General features: G+C 43.2%; 1 protein-coding gene across 1 annotated transcript in view; it reads left to right on the top strand.

The window, feature by feature from the left end:
* Nucleotides 1-381: 381 nt before the first annotated feature.
* Nucleotides 382-15,864, top strand: part of LOC145404357 (uncharacterized) — a 36,642-nt gene continuing 21,159 nt past the window's right edge. Inside the window, exons 1-2 of the mRNA XM_080275878.1 lie at nucleotides 382-775; nucleotides 14,995-15,108. Of these exons, the coding sequence (XP_080132004.1) occupies nucleotides 382-775; nucleotides 14,995-15,108 (508 nt within the window). The remainder of the gene's footprint in view (nucleotides 776-14,994; nucleotides 15,109-15,864) is intronic.

The raw sequence follows: 15,864 nt of genomic DNA, 5'->3' as shown, positions 1-15,864 counted from the left end.
AAGTTGAAGCCCTCGCCCTTCCAGAACCTCATGGCGGCCCAAGAGCTCCTCAAGAACCAGAAGGACTCCGAGCGCGCTGACAAAATCACCACCGAAACTTCCAGCGATTCCAGCGACTCGTCCGGCACGCCATCCAAGTCCGAGAAGAATAAGAGTGAGAGAGACATTGGAGGGCAGCCGACTCCCTCCACGAGTAAAGAAGAGGAAGAGGAGGAGGAAGAAGAAGGCCCACAAGACCTCTCCAAGCCCCGTGACCCTCCCAGCAGTCATGTCAGTGACGATGGTTCTGATCTGTCCGACGATGCCAACAAGACAGTGGGGTCCAATGACTGCTTTGCCGATGACGACGACGATGGTGACGACGACGATACGAGCAACGAAATGCGCATCATAGAGGACGAGAGTGAGCTGAGGGAACTTGATCTCTCCATGCCCAGGAAGAGCAAACCAGAGGGCGGATGCAGAGTCGCCGAGCAAAACAGAAAGAACGAAATTAAGAATCTCGATTTTTCTGCTTTTAAGTCTCCAAAGGCCAAGGATTCAAGAGGTTCAAAGGCTTCATCAAGTTTGGATGACCAGAACGCGGCTGCCTGTCTCCTCCAGCTCAAGTCTTCCTCTACGCCTCAGTCTCCATACGTTGTCAAAATCCTCCCGCCTGAACCCGCCCACCAATCCAGCTCCTCCTCGCTCCCCGGCCAGCCAATGAGAACCCCGATGGCCACCCGAGCCCCGCCCCTTGAGGCAGCCCAGCCAATCATACCGTCACTTGGCGTGGGCGAGAACCGGTTGATCACTTATAATCCGAAGGGCGTGGTGGAGGGGCGTGTTAGGAGGCCCTTAGTACCGCCGGGCCCGGAGCAGGGTAGGTCCCCCCTCCCTCCTTAAGCCCCTTATATAAACTATACCAGGCTGACCTCATTGCTTGATGGAGACTGTACAGGCAGGCCGCAAGCATGCCTTTAGCTGGCCCATTTCACAGCTGCCTCAACCCCCTTCACTGTGATGCCATTTTTGCAGTGTTACTACCAGACGATTTTATTCAGCTAGCGAGAGCACCCTGGAAGTGAAGGGGTTTGTGAAGGCTGTATCTACCGATGCAGTACACACACACAAAAAAAAAGTTGAATAAAATCGTCTAATGGTAACCTCAGTATGATGAAAAACACGTCATCATGGTGAAAGGGTAATGCTAAATTTTGCCCGCCAATTTATTTTTTTTGCATACGGTACCCCTGGACTGAGATGAACAAAATAACTTGCGAGTAATTTCCCTCACTTAACCATACTTGTTTTTGCAGGAACGAGACATGGGAGGATTGTGCAGTCCTTTCCTTTTCCTTCCTCCAAAAACACAGATATTAGTTACGGTGGGAAGTTGATCCTAAGTTAGTCTGTGAATATCAACCTATTCCCGTCGGCTTAGGAATCTTTCTAATACCTCTTCCTTGTTGAGATATTTTGCGTATTACACATTATTCTCTTCAGTGCTATTTACATTTTCATATTTACATAATTTGCTTAAATAACTGTACCTTTAGTAGATTTTAACGTGCTAGGTACAGAAATTAACAGGTACGGAAGAGGTATGAGGGAGTTTTCGTAACCCCTTCAGTCCAGTGACGTACAGGTTATTTTAGTCTTGGTGTTATCAGGGGTTTTATTTAAGTTTAAGAACCTGAAGCAGTGAGGGGGTTAGTGAGGGCTGTATATAACCCGCCAGTGCCAGAAGTCTGAAGTAAATGGAAATGGTCAGGAGAAAGCAAGCGTAAAAACACTCAAGTACGTCACCGGACTGAAGGGGTTAGCCGACAAAACTACGATCCTTTGTTTTCTGTTCCTTCATTTATCGTGGCTGATTTGTCCGTAGCCTGTGTCCGTGGCGTAGGCGTGCATGCAGACTGGATTGTCTTCCTGTATAGTACGTGCAGAAGCTTATTGTGCCCATATACCTTATGTACGAACAGCTGAAATGGACCGTGTTCTTGGCTTTAAAGGCTTCCTATAACACCCTTTCCTTACCATATTACATCTGCATCTGGTTCATTAACCGTGTTATTACCAAGACGTATTTCATTCCTGCTTGTACTTGAGTATTTATTCAACTTCAGAGAAATCATATCTATCTATCTATCTATAGGTAGATAGATAGATAGATAGATAGAGATGAGGAAGGGGCATTAGTCTCCTAAAGCCATCCAGTGAGAAAAGGACCTTGCTTTGTTGTGCCGTCTCAAAGTTGTATGTGTAGCAACTGCAGTGGCCCATGTCATACTGTATTAATCTGGCTGTAACCTGCTAATTTATCATGGCTAGCTGTGAAAAGGAAAACTTACATCCATTTCACTTTACTTTGAGCCGAAGACTCTGTTCCATTCCAGACCATTTTGCAACACACACACACACACACACACACACACACACACACACACACACACACACACACACACACACACACACACACACACACACACACACACACACACATCCTGACTCGAAAGCACTCCTCATGGTTTACCAAATCATCGTCTAGGATATGCATTTTCATTTTGTACTGTGACATGCATGACTAGGAAAAGAAAGTACACATTCACAATAGGCTACATAAACTTTGTCCCAACGCAGCTACGTTCCTCAGTCTCAGATTACCTCCCAGTGTATACTACAGTTTCATATCGCGTAAGGAATTTTAGAGGAAATGTACTCTCACAGCTATGAAAATCTATCATACATTCACTCAAAAATTCCATACATTTTAATTCGATATACTCTTCATATTTTTCGTTTCTCCATACATTTCCCAAAATTCCTAGTACATTGTGGGATGATGCTAGTGTGTAGTTTGATGTTCGCTGTTTGTGCACTTATTTTCGTATCTGTGTTTCCTATGTATTCCTGTGCCCCTGTATTCCCTCGGTATTCTTCTGCATTTAACTATGTTGCCCTCCCCTTACCTTGCCAAGAGAACTCTATTTGTATAATGAGCTCTGAGAAGTTTGCGGGGAAGACACAGTTGGAGACTACGGTACACAAGCAAAATAACTTGTCGCTTTAATACCTTCCTTAATTTAATCTGAAACGGTTCTAATTATCTACAGATATTATTTAGCTCATCAGATATTCCATACTGATAAGTCGTGCACGAAAATATTATATTTTTTATTAACCGAACACTTTGTTTCCTAGGAAAATATAGTGTTTGTTTCGTATGCTCTTGTAAAGACGGACGGCATTATTACATTCAGGTATAAATTATGTTGAATACACGTGTAATGTATCATATAAGAAATACAGATGAAACATGGAAGGAGATTCGTGTTGTTTCACAGTACTGTATGATATTGAAACTGTATTTGTTTTTAAATTGTTCCGTATCAGTTAGCATATTGCGTCACTTGAACATCAGTCGACTATTAGGGGAAATAACTGGTTTGGCTTGCGGTACCCGAATCAAGTTAGACACTTCCCGTAAAGCAAAGCAGCATAATTATAGAGTAGTGTAATTGCATTCTCCTTCTCATAATTTCCCTCGCGTGTCACCAGATGGCAGGCCCAGTTTCCCGCGCGTCGCCCTCTTCTTCCCGCCACTCTATCCAAAACGCGCGGGGAAAAAGATTCGGCACCTCTGTCCTGGTCGGCTGGAGGGACCTATGAATATTCTCGGGCATTTGCATCTCATTTCCATTTCTAATAAGGGGTTCAGATTCTGCAATTGGGGAATTAACAGAGTAGGAGGACGAGACAGAGACTTTGACGAAAACTGTCGCCTCTCAGGGATTTGTGTTCAGCCTCCGGATGCCAGGCGGGAGGGAGGGAGAGAAGGGAGCAGAGAGAGAAGGAGAGAAAAATGAGAAGAAAAGGGGGAAAGAGAGAGAGGCGTGGAAGACGAAAGAGGGAGGAAGATAAGGGTGAGAGTCTTTGGAAATATTATCTTTTTTGAGTAATCCATTTGCATTTCAGAGAGGATGCAGTAAGTACGCGTTTCTTGGATTTCGAAAGGTGAACGAATATTTTTATCCATTTTCGACTTTCGTCCTTGAAATATTTGAAGCATTTTTTTTTGACGAACTGAGGTATCGTCTGCTCTCCAAGGAACTAATGGTAAGAAATGATAAGCTAGATTAGATTAAGGTAGGAAAGTGAAAGTAGTTTGAGTGAATGAATGTGTGGGTCTTTTCAGTGGTTGCTTTGATATTGTTTACTGTTGTTTTTTATTTATCGTGCGTGCCTTATACATCAGTAGGGATGGGATGATGATATGGTTATGATGATGGTTATGGTGATAGAATGATAGTGATGGTGGTAGGCTGATGGTAATGGTGATAGGATGATGATACCAACAGTGTTTTGATGATGATGGTGTTGATACAAAGAAGGTTAGGATAGATGATGATAATAGTGTTATGATGATGGTGATAAGAAATAGGATGACGATTGTGATAATAGGGTGATGATGATGATGATGATGATGGTGTTAGGATGATGATGATGATGATGCAGATAGAGTTTGGAAGTTCGTACGATGATAGGGTTAGGTTGTTACTGATGATGGTGGAGTTAGGTTGTTATTGATTATGGTAAGGTTAGGATGTTACTGATGATGATGAGCTGGATAGTAGAGGATGACACTTTCACGTGCTATTGACGCTTCAGAAAAGAATCCACATTACCTCATTGAGTCGGAAAACTTTCTCATAAATACCAGCGGTAATTATTAACACCAGACGGTATTTACCAGTTTAGAAATTACATTTACTATACTCGTTTCACCTAAACTTGGCCCAAATTTTTATTATATTTGTTTATTCTTTCTTTTTTTTTTAAATCCAAGTTCATTTAGCTTGGTGGCAGATTATTAATAAGGCTCTGTACTCTATCCATAGCACTTCTTCATGACTAGCATCATTTTTTAGCAGTAATATCTTCATAAAACTCAGCATACAAGGCGGGAGATGGCAATTTTAAGCTAAGTTACGAGTATAATATAGAGGCAATTTGGGGAGTCGGCAATTTTAGGCCAGATTATAGGAAAACGAGTATAATATGGAGACAAGTGGTTTTGGAGTTGGTATATCAGAGAGGAGCTGCCTATAATCTGGTAACCGGTATTGTTGTTGGTATTTCTGTGGTCAAATTACGTTCAGTTTTACGGTTCACAAAATTGGATTGATTTGTAAAGGCCCCCAAGCAGGATTTTTGTTTCCTGAATATCATTGGTACTTGAGATTATGATAAAAACACCAAATGCGTCTAATCCAAACACCGTGATATTTAAGAGCATCACATAATTACACACACACACACACACACACACACACACACACACACACACACACACACTCTCTCTCTCTCTCTCTCTCTCTCAATCCTCCACACCCGTAAATTCCCAGCCAGGCGAGCGAAACAAAGAGAAACGAGGGACGAAACAGTAGGATGAAAGGGGGAAGCCAGGGAGCAGTATCATTCCCACTTCTTACTTCTAATTTCCCGCTCCAAAAATGATCACTCTCCCCCTCTCTCACGGTTGACGACAATGCTGCATTTTTGAGGCTGATGGAATGTTAGGGTTGGAGGAAGGGAGGGGGAGATGGAGGGAGGGAGGGAAGGGGGAGAGATGGAGGGAGGGAGAGAGGGAAGGGGGAGAGATGGAGAGGTGGAAAGAGGAAGAAACAGGAGGGTGAAAAGAAGGAGTAGAGGCAAGAAGGGAAAGATTGAATGGAGGAGGAAAGGATAGGGATGGAGGGAAGGGGGAGAGGTAGGAAGAGGAGGGAGTGAGAGAGGAGAAGTGCGAAAATGAGAAGTGAGGCAAGAAGGAATGATTGGAAGAAGAGGGAAGGGATAAAGATGGAGGGAGGGAGGGAATGGGGAGAGGAGGGAATGTGAGAAAGAAGGAGGGTGAAATAGAGACAAGAAGGAAAAGGTTGAAAGAAGGGGTAGAGATGTAAGGAGGGAAGGAATGGGGAGAGGAGGAGAGAGGAGGGAATGAGAGAAAGGAGGAGGGTGAAATAGAGACAAGAAGGGAAAGGTTGGAAGAAGGTATGAGGGAAGTGAGAGGGAGAGAAGAGGAAGGGGGGAAGTAGGGTGGCAGTAATAGAAGGGAGAAAGTGTGAGGATGGACGGATGGAAAGAGGAACAAATAAACTTGAGAGAGAGAGAGAGAGAGAACAAAGGGTGATGTAGAGGTTAGGTAAAGAGGAAAGGGGAGGGGAAACTCTTAAAAAGTCTTGAGAGGAGGGGAATTTCTAAGAGGAAGAGGAGGAAGAATAGGAAACGGGCTGGAAGAGGGACAGACTAGAGGCGAAGCAAGGGAGAGAGAGAAAGATTAACAAAACAGAAAAAAGACAGACAGATGGGTATACTTAAGCACGAGGTAGGAATAATCAAGATAGGCAGAGAGAGGCAACCAAATAGAGTAACGTAAGAAGGGACATGTAGACAGAGAAAAACACAGTGACAAAAGAGATTGACACATAAACGTTGACAAAGACGTGTAGATAAATAGACAGAGACAGAAAACACATACAGAGAGAGAGAGAGAGAGAGGAATGCAGGCTAAGAGAATAATGTAGCGAGTGATGTAAATAGAGGAGCTGGTGAGGGAAGAGGGGAGGGGCGAGAATGAGACACACCGAAAGGGGAGAAGATTGGGTCCGGATAAAAGAGAGAGAGAGTGAGGGGAAAGGAAGAGAATTGGATAGAAGAGAATAGAAGTGGACGGAATAAATGACAGATTGAGGGGAAAAAGTAAGAATTTGACAGAGTGTGGATGGGGACCAGATGATGGGATGAGGGGAAAAGATGTGGAATAAAAGGCAGAGTGAGGGGGGAAAGAAAATTTGATAAGAGCGTCTGGATGAGGGCTGGACACACACGGGATGAGGGGAAGAGGTGAGTGGATATGGCGAATGGATGAGGAACAGGGCCGAATAAAAGAGGAAATAAGGGAAAGATGAGGGCAGGATGAAAGTGGGCATGAGGTGAAAAAGGCGTATGTAAGGGAGAAAGAATAAGGGATTGAAATGTGCCAGATAAAGAGGAAATGAGGGAACGAAAGGAAGAAGTGGGCAGGAGAGAAAAGATGAGGATTGTGGCCATATGAGAGAGAGAGAAAGAGAGAGAGAGAGAGAATGGAGGTAAAAAGAAAACTGGGGAAGGGAAAATGGATTAAGGATTGGATTATGAACCTTGAAATCATCAGAATTTTGTTTATAAATAATGTGTTGACCGATAATACTTATTTTGCGTCAGGTTCAGCGGACTGGAGGCCTGTAAAATAGGGAGAGAGAGAGAGAGAAAAAAAAAATCGGATAGTGGAGAATGGATGATGAATTATGGACCTTAAAACAATCAATCAGCATTTGTCGTATAAATTTTTAGGTCACATGTAGATTTTACTGAGATGAAAGCCAAAAAAAAAGGGAGAATGTTGGGAAGGAAAAGAAGAAAGGGGAATGAAAGAGGTAAAGAATCAGCACATTCCCTTCCATCTAAATCTTTTATATACCGGTAAATGTTCTGTAGTTGTAATATGGTAATAATTTTGTGCCAAGTTCAGTAGAGTTGAGAGAGAGAGAGACGGGGAATGGAACAGGGTGAATAATTATGCACATTGAGTTCATAGAGTTGGTGTACAGTGGTGGATATTATTTTAGGTGTGATTCCTTACGATAAATGTAGAGACCGTGAACGATAACTTTTGACACCCAGTGATACCCTTTTAGGAACCATGCAGGCTTTTCAGAGTATTGTTACAGTTCCATAATAATTCGACTAAAAAGGGAACTGATATCCTTTACCGCAACTGTAACATTTGTAGGTCTGATATGATTTCCTTTTTATATAGACTGACCGAATAAAGGAATAGAGCGGAATTTGGCGGTGAAGGGAAAAAAGAACGTGACAGTTATTGGGTGAGGAAAAACATTGTGCACATTCATTTAATCTTGAAGTGTGTAAGGAAAAACATTGTGCACATTCAGATAATCTTGAAATGTGTATATAGTATGTGCACCTGAGTGATTGTGTTATTATGCTGGATTAAGAAGTACCAGAAAATAGGCAATAATTGAAAGAGGACAGTAGTAGACGGGGAAGAATGTAAAAGCGAGGTTCTGTCTATCTGTCTATAGCGAGACCCGCTAATCCCGAAAGGAGTAGCCACAAAGAAAAGCGCCTCCATGTCATCCTGTCGTCTGACATAAAGCTGCCCTGCCTGTGGATGACACCCAACTCTTATACCTTCTCACCCCATCCCTTCGTAAATCTGATGTAAGCAGTGAGGCGGCATAGCTACGAGTATAAGTGAAACAAGATTTGACAACACTCCGAAAGGAATGCCAAATGGTCTATACATAGCCACAGTATAATGACATGCTTCTTCGCAAATTGAGGTGATTTTGTTAATTAACTTAAAGAAACATAGGATCTCGTAATGTGCGTGTTTGTTTGTTTTTGAAAATTACATTAATTTATTAACATACAAAACATTGGGATCTCATAAGATGCGTGTTTATATGTTTCATTGCAATTTGCAGTGACATATTAAATAACACAAAACATAGGTTCTCATAAAATGCATGTTTATGTGGTTTGACGTTTGATCCCTTAAAGCATTTTAAAATATATAACTCTAAAAAGTGAAAAGGTTGTTTTGTGCTACTGAAGCGAATCGATGAAGAAATAAAGGAATGGCATCAAGTTGGAAAAAGCGTTTACAAGAAAGAAGCAGAGGAAATACTCGCACAGAGCTTTGCACTGATGTGAAGCTCTCAGTTATGGAGATAAAGGAGGAGGTGGGAAATAAAACAGATACTGTTTAACGTGGGAGATGAAAAGTGAGATAAGGAATTGAGTAGTGGAGAAGGAATTGAGTAATGGTGGAGAGATGGTAAAGAAAATGAGGACGATGTTTAAGTCTTGGTAATAAGGGAAGGAGATGACAGGTTTGGGAAACAAAGAAAAATAGAAAGATTGGCGTGGGAGGTGAAGAGCTTGAGAGAGAGAGAGAGAGAGAGAGAGAGAGACTGTTTTACATTTCGTTTGGGGAAGTAAGAGGACATTAAGAACCACATTTTCCGGGGGTGTTTGGGTACATCTTATCACCTCCTCCATACCGGTTTATTTTGTTTATAGCACGTTAAAATTCTCATATTTTTTTTTTCTACAGAAGATGAACAGAGGAAGGGAAAACAAATTATAAAAAAGAACCCATACACCAGAATTTTGACTATATATCGACATAGTTCGCTTAGATATCACTGACGAGACGATAACCCCCTTCAGTATAATGACGAACTTTTATCTTTTACTTGTTATTTATATTTGTTTGTTTTATCAGTACCTGCGTATTAATCCTTTTTTTTTAATTATTCATGAAGAAAGACGGGAATGAAAACATGATCTTGGTCATTTTCGATAGGGGTCAGAAAGTCACCATTGCACCTTGTAGTCTTTTTTTTTTTTCTTAGGACCTTTTCAGCCGTCTTCTAGAATTATGAATTTACCAGCGACTTTTTTGTTATGTAAGACCATTACATTAATTTCCTCAACTCCAATGACCAGTCCAGTACGATGTTTTTTTTTTTTTCTTTTCTTTTCCGGGAAGGGGGTGAGGAAGTTAAGAAGGATCTCTGTTAACTCCTAAACTGAGATAACTAATTTTTTCTGACCATCAAGTACTTTTTTGTGTTTAAATAATTTCTCCAGAACAGTAGTCACAGCCTGAAGCCCCACGTAAAAAATGGGATGACGTAGGATCTAGACTAGGGAAAAAGGAAAATTTGAACTATCATGAAAAGATTTTGAAATGGGCCTGACAGACAATCACACAGATTAGCCCATATTCACGTGGGGAAAAGAGCCTCCCAAACATCTTTTCCTTAGCGAATTAGTATTGCATATGCTGGATTATATCATATTGTGCGTTATTTATACAAAGTACTTCGGTATTTGAAGGATATGTATAGCACAGAAGAGGACAGTGAGGTGTCATAAGCAAAATAAATCGCTTAGGAAAAGGTGTTAAGGAGCTTTCTTAACCGACGAGAATACGGGCCAGTCACCTTCGTCCAAACATTCACACATTCACCTTAGGCACAACCTCAATTTACCCCTTCAACTCGAGGACGTATTTTTGTTTATTCCAGTGCTTTCTCGGACTGAAAGGGTCATTTGTCTACTTGGCCTTATAATTTTGTCTTCACCCCTTTGACCCGAGCACGCCTTTTCATATTTTATTCGTGCATTTTTATTTAGCTAAGACTTTTGGCACTGGGGGAGTTAGATATACTATTACTAATGCCTTCACTGCCAGGAGTCTTGCCCAGGGGAGAATAATTTATAATGTTGGAGGCAGCAGGAGTAACGTGAAAGTTATCCTCGGCCTGAAGTTCAACACAGAAAAAAGAAAAACATACCCACACACAATAAAACACAATGATGTATATATGTATGTATGTGCTGTATATCATGTGTGTATCTGTGTATGTATGTATGTAATGTATATATGTTTGTATAAGTACGTGTGTGTGTGTATGTGTAGGCTGCGTACCCATATATAGATGGGCACTCATGCACTTGACACAGACACACACACTTGACTAAAGAATGCCCCTTCCCTTTCTTTCTTCCCCCCACTGATGATGTTAATGTATTTCCTCGGGGCAACCCTAATAATGACGCCGCCACCGCTAGGGAAAAAAAAAAAGAAAAAAAAAAACTTCCATACACAGCAGCAGCAGCATCGCGGTCTGTCGACATCAATGGCGCGCCCCGCTATCAGAATTAATTACTCCATTAATTATGATTTTGTTCATTAAGAGCCTCCTCTCTCCCTCTCCCGAAAAAAGAAAAGAAAAAAGAAAAAAAAAGGGCTAATTGTTAAAAAGTTGGTGTGATGTAGGTCTTCTTCCAAGGCGTTTGCTTCAGAGGAAAGGAAAATCGTGCATGCGACTTTAGACTCTAGGGATGGCGGGTTTAAGGTTGGGTTTAGCTCGTCATCCTCGGCCTTGTTGCATCAGAGGCAGGGTAGGGCGTGCAGGCGACTTTGGGCTCAAGGGAAGGCTGGGTTTAGGGCGGGTTTGGCTTATCACCCCGGCCATGTTGCTTCATAAAGAACCCTCACTCGTGGCTTGTGTGAAAAAATGACTCCCCTCACCCCCCCCCACCACCACCACCTCCTCGCCCTCTTCCTTCTCATCTCCTCCACTCTTGCCCCTTCACCTCTACCCCTTCCCCTCACCCTCTTTCCCCTTCACCCCTTCCCCATCACCCCTTTCCCCTAACCTTTTCCTGCTGTCTTCCTCTTCTCCCACCTAGTTCCCTCCCTCTTCCCTATCCTCTTCTCCTCAGTCCTTTTCCTTCTATCCTTCTCCTTCTCGTCCTCCTGTTTTCTCCCCATCCTTTCCGTTTCACCTTGATTTACCTTCGTTCATTGCTGTCATTATCTCTCACTCAGTAGGGTTGTATTTTCGTCTAATGGGGAGGTTTTCTTGCATGTCTTCCTTGTTAATCTTATCTGTTTATGCCACGTTAACATTTTCTTAAATCCTGAATGTTTTTTATGCTGTCTTTCAGGATGAAGGACATAAATACCAAGCAAGAAAATATTAAAATGCAGTGAATATATTACACCGTTAAGTACGATTATCTAGGAAGCCTGCCACACACACGATAATAAAACATGAAACAAATGCGATAATCATAACGTAATCTTTTACACACAGGTTTGAAATGGGAGACTATTGCCGTTTTTCCTTCCGTTATACTTCCTTGTACCTCTTCGTCTTGTGTCCTTTCTCGTCTTTTCTCCCTCTAGTCTTCGTTCATCCGTCCCTCTTTCTTTCTGCGATCCTCCCCTCCATCCATCTTTTTTTTTACTTCCTTCCATCACTCTATCTCTTCTCTCCCTTCCATACTTTTTTCCATCCACTCTTCTCATGTGTCCTTCCTATCCTCCACTCCATCGATCGATCTCCTCCCACCCTCCACTCCGCTTCCCGTCCCATCGACCTTCACATTCCCCATCTACTCCTCTTCCCCCCTCCCCTTTCCCTCTCATTCATCCATCTTCGCCCCTTGTGTCTCCTACCCATACCCGTGCTGTCTCCTTTCCATACGCCATATTTTTTCTCCTCATCCTCGCTCTTTTATATCCCCATCCCACTCTCTCTCGCCCCCACCCATCCATCCATCGTCTCCCTGTCTTCTCCGTCCTACCCGTTCATCTTCCTCTTATATCTTCCTGCTATCCACCCATTCCTGTCGTGTCTCTGCCTCCCATCTCCCCTCCACCCCTACCCCCCCTCCTTCTCCTTCCCCCAATTCTTCCCCTCTTCTAACTTTTCCATTTAAACCGCCCTCCCTTTTTTATCCATTCCCTCTTTTAATTATCGCTCAGTACCCCCCCGACCCCTTCACCCCCGCACACCCCGTTTTCTTCTTCGCCAAACCGTGTCAGTCCTCCCTGCTGCTTTTCATATATTTTCATAGTCATTCCTTCACTGCCGATTATTCCACTTTCGCCCTAATTGCCTCCCTGTGTAAGGTTGAAATTGGAGGCTGGAAAATCTGATCACTGGTGGGTTTTTGCGAGGCTGGGAGATAAAAGAAGGGATGCAGAGGTTTTATAATGATCTTTTTTGTATATATTTTTTCTTTAGTAGGGCTGATTTACCAGGAGCTGCAGGCGGAGTGTGGAATAGGGGTGGGGTTTGGGAGAAGGGAGACCTCGTTCCCTAGCTCTCATCTTTTTATTTCATCTTCTCTCATTTTCCTCTCCTTCTGCCTTTTCCCTCTCCTCTCCTCTCCTCTCCTCTCCTCTCCTCTCCTCTCTCTCTCTCTCTCTCTCTCTCTCTCTCTCTCTCTCTCCTCCTCCTCCTCCTCCTCCTCCTCCTCCTCCTCCTCCTCCTCCACTTTTTCCTCTCCTTCCCCTCTTCCTTGTTTAATCCTCACCCTCATCTGTCTTTTACGAAATTCGCAAAAAGTCCTCGCTTCTTTCTTCATAATCTCCCCTTCCAGTCCTTCTCTCTGTCCCTCTCCGTCTCCTGTCATCATTTTGCTATTCCTGTCTGTTCCGTCCACCTCCTTTCTTCATTGCTTCTTTATTCCTTTCTTCCAGGCTTTCTGTTCACCTTCTGTTCATCCGTCTGTCCTCTCCTCTCCCTCAATCTCCCCTCTCCACCCTTCTGCTCGCCCCTCCACCTCTTCCTCCCGCTTACCTTCCCACCCCTTCTTATGTCCACTCCATCTTTTCAACCCTTTTCCCCGCTCTCATCTAGCCCCATCCCCCCCCCACCCCACGACCATCCCGTATGCGTTGTTAGTGGACAGAATAATATTTCTACTGTTAGCCTTTATTATTTCTTCTCTTATACCTTATTTATTATTCCTCACTTCTAGTCTTTATTGTTTTTTGTCTACTGTTATCTTTTTTTCCTCATTAATATCTACCTTTATTGTGTTCTTTGTCCTCATGCTTTTTAATGTCTTTCCATCCCTACCCTCCCATATACCTCATCATTTTGTATGCCAGAGAGAGAGAGAGAGAGAGCTCATCACAGAATCTCTTTGATGATATGAACCCCGTCCTTGTCACTTGCACCTGCCCCACCCCTTCCCCTTCTTCCCCTTTTCCTTCCCTCCCGTTTCCTTTCTCACCCCCCTTTCCATCCCCTGCCCTTCCCACCCCTGTTACACCTCTTTCTCAGCCGTAACTATCTCAAATTACCCTTCATTTCCCTTTTCCACCGCTGTCGTACCACTTCCCTTTGTCTCCCACCAAGTTCTCTTAATTCCACTTACTCCAGTCTGTTCAGTCCCCTTCATTCCTTACCTCTTTCCTTCCCACTTACCTTACCCTTCCCCTACCCTACCTTGGCCAATCACACCCCATCAACATCCATTCAACCACCCCAGCTTATCTACCATTCCCTCCCCACCCCACCCAATCCTACCCCGCCCAACCCCAACCCACCCCACCCTACCCCATCTCCCCATCCCCCAACACCCTACACTCCTTACTCTGCCACACTAACAGGACCTCCATCTTTCCCCACCAATATTCTTCCCTTTCTGACCCCATCCCCTCCCCATCTATACCCCATCCCCTCCCCATCTATACCCCATCCCCTCCCCATCTATACCCCATCCCCTCCCCATCTATACCCCAAACCCTTTTCCTGGAACTTACTCGGTTGCCTATTCTTCGACTGGCATTTTTTTTTTTCTTTATATTTTTACCACTGTTGATTCTTGTCATGGATTATTGGCTGGTGAATGTGTGTGTGTGTGTGTGTGTGTGTGTGTGTGTGTGTGTGTGTGTGTGTGTGTGTGTGTAAAAGGTATATTGAGTACTTGGGGAGATTTCACGAATTTGACTTTTTACTCGCTTATGTGTGTGTGTTTGGGGGGGGGGACAATACAAGTAGTTGTCTGTACAATATCTGTGTATATTTATCTCTTTAGGTGATTTATTTTCGTCTTTCCTTGAGAGAGAGAGAGGTACGTATATTGCAACTCCTAATTGTTATTTTTCCACGCTGTCCCTGAAAGACGTGTACTCTTCAACTTTTAATTGTCCCCAGCGCACCGTACCCGACGTGTTCCTGACGAGGCGCTGGCGTTGACGTGGGGATTGTGGTGGTGTGACGATGGTGTGCCTTCGGTGGTGTAATTGGGGGAGGGGGGGGGTTGACGTGTGGTTTTGTAATGACATGAGAACGATCTGGTGTGTTCTGTTATTATTATTATTATTATTATTATTATTTATTTTACCAGAGAGCAGCGTGTGTTCAGTCTCATGCCATCTACCTGTCTGTCTGTTACTATCTCGTTACTAATGTTACTACCGAGTAATGAACCCGGAGAGAGCATACAATATCCAGTCATTCTCTTCTCATCATATCTGTCTGTATATCTTTCTGTCTATCTATCTATCTATCTATCTATCTATGTTACGACCCTCTTACTGATGCTACTACCCTGCTGTGTATCCCTCAGAGAGCAGTAAGTGTCCAACGCCGGGATGTAACGGGACGGGTCACGCCACGGGCCTCTACTCCCACCACCGCTCCCTCTCAGGCTGCCCCAGGAAGGACAAGGTTACACCCGAAAGTAAGTACAGTACATAAAGCACATAGTTTTAGAAAAGTGGGTAAAAATTAGGCTACATACAGCACTTTTTCCTCGTTGCACAACCCTTTTAAGTACATAGTTTTAGCAATGTGCGTATACAGTAGGCTACATGAAGCACATTTTCTTTTGTACAACCTTTTTAAGTACATACCGGTAGTGTTAGCTTAACTCCTTCAGACTGAGGGATCGCATTTAGGCTGGCAGTAAATAATTCAGTTTTACGTCATGCACTCTTAACATATTCAGTGTTATGGTGTATTAATTAGTTTGATCTTGCTATTTCCAGACGATTATATTCAACTTAGCAGCTCAACTTAACTGAGTGACGAGACTGCATATAACCTTCATTATTCTCTTCACTCAAAAAGTATTCCCCATATCTGAATTTAAATAAAATTGTGGTAAAGAAAAGTAAAGCAATAAAATCCTTCAATTGATTGACTGGTAAAGGGGTTAAGGCGTTGGTCTTTTGTGGAGGACTTGAGTTGAACCGTGTATCACTCTACAACTGAATGCCCTTTGTGGCGTCAGTTCACTGGTCCATGGATGAGATCAGGTTCTTTGCCTCTTAGTCAGTAGCGTCGACTCCACGATGATGATGACGGCGGTAGCAAGAACAGTAGCAGGAAAACACGTCCTGTAACTGAAGGGGTCACTGAAATTGAGTAGGAAAGACTAGAGCTATGTTGGATGAATTAGGATGTGACATAGATAAGCAGAATATGGTTACTGATA

This window comes from Coenobita brevimanus, chromosome 63 (genome assembly GCF_032717465.1).
Source record: "Coenobita brevimanus isolate Jiangsu-jjx chromosome 63, ASM3271746v2, whole genome shotgun sequence".
Classification (NCBI taxonomy): Eukaryota; Metazoa; Arthropoda; class Malacostraca; order Decapoda; family Coenobitidae; genus Coenobita; species Coenobita brevimanus.
The sequence above is the reverse complement of the archived record's forward strand: the minus strand, read 5'-3'. Positions and strand labels throughout refer to the sequence as shown.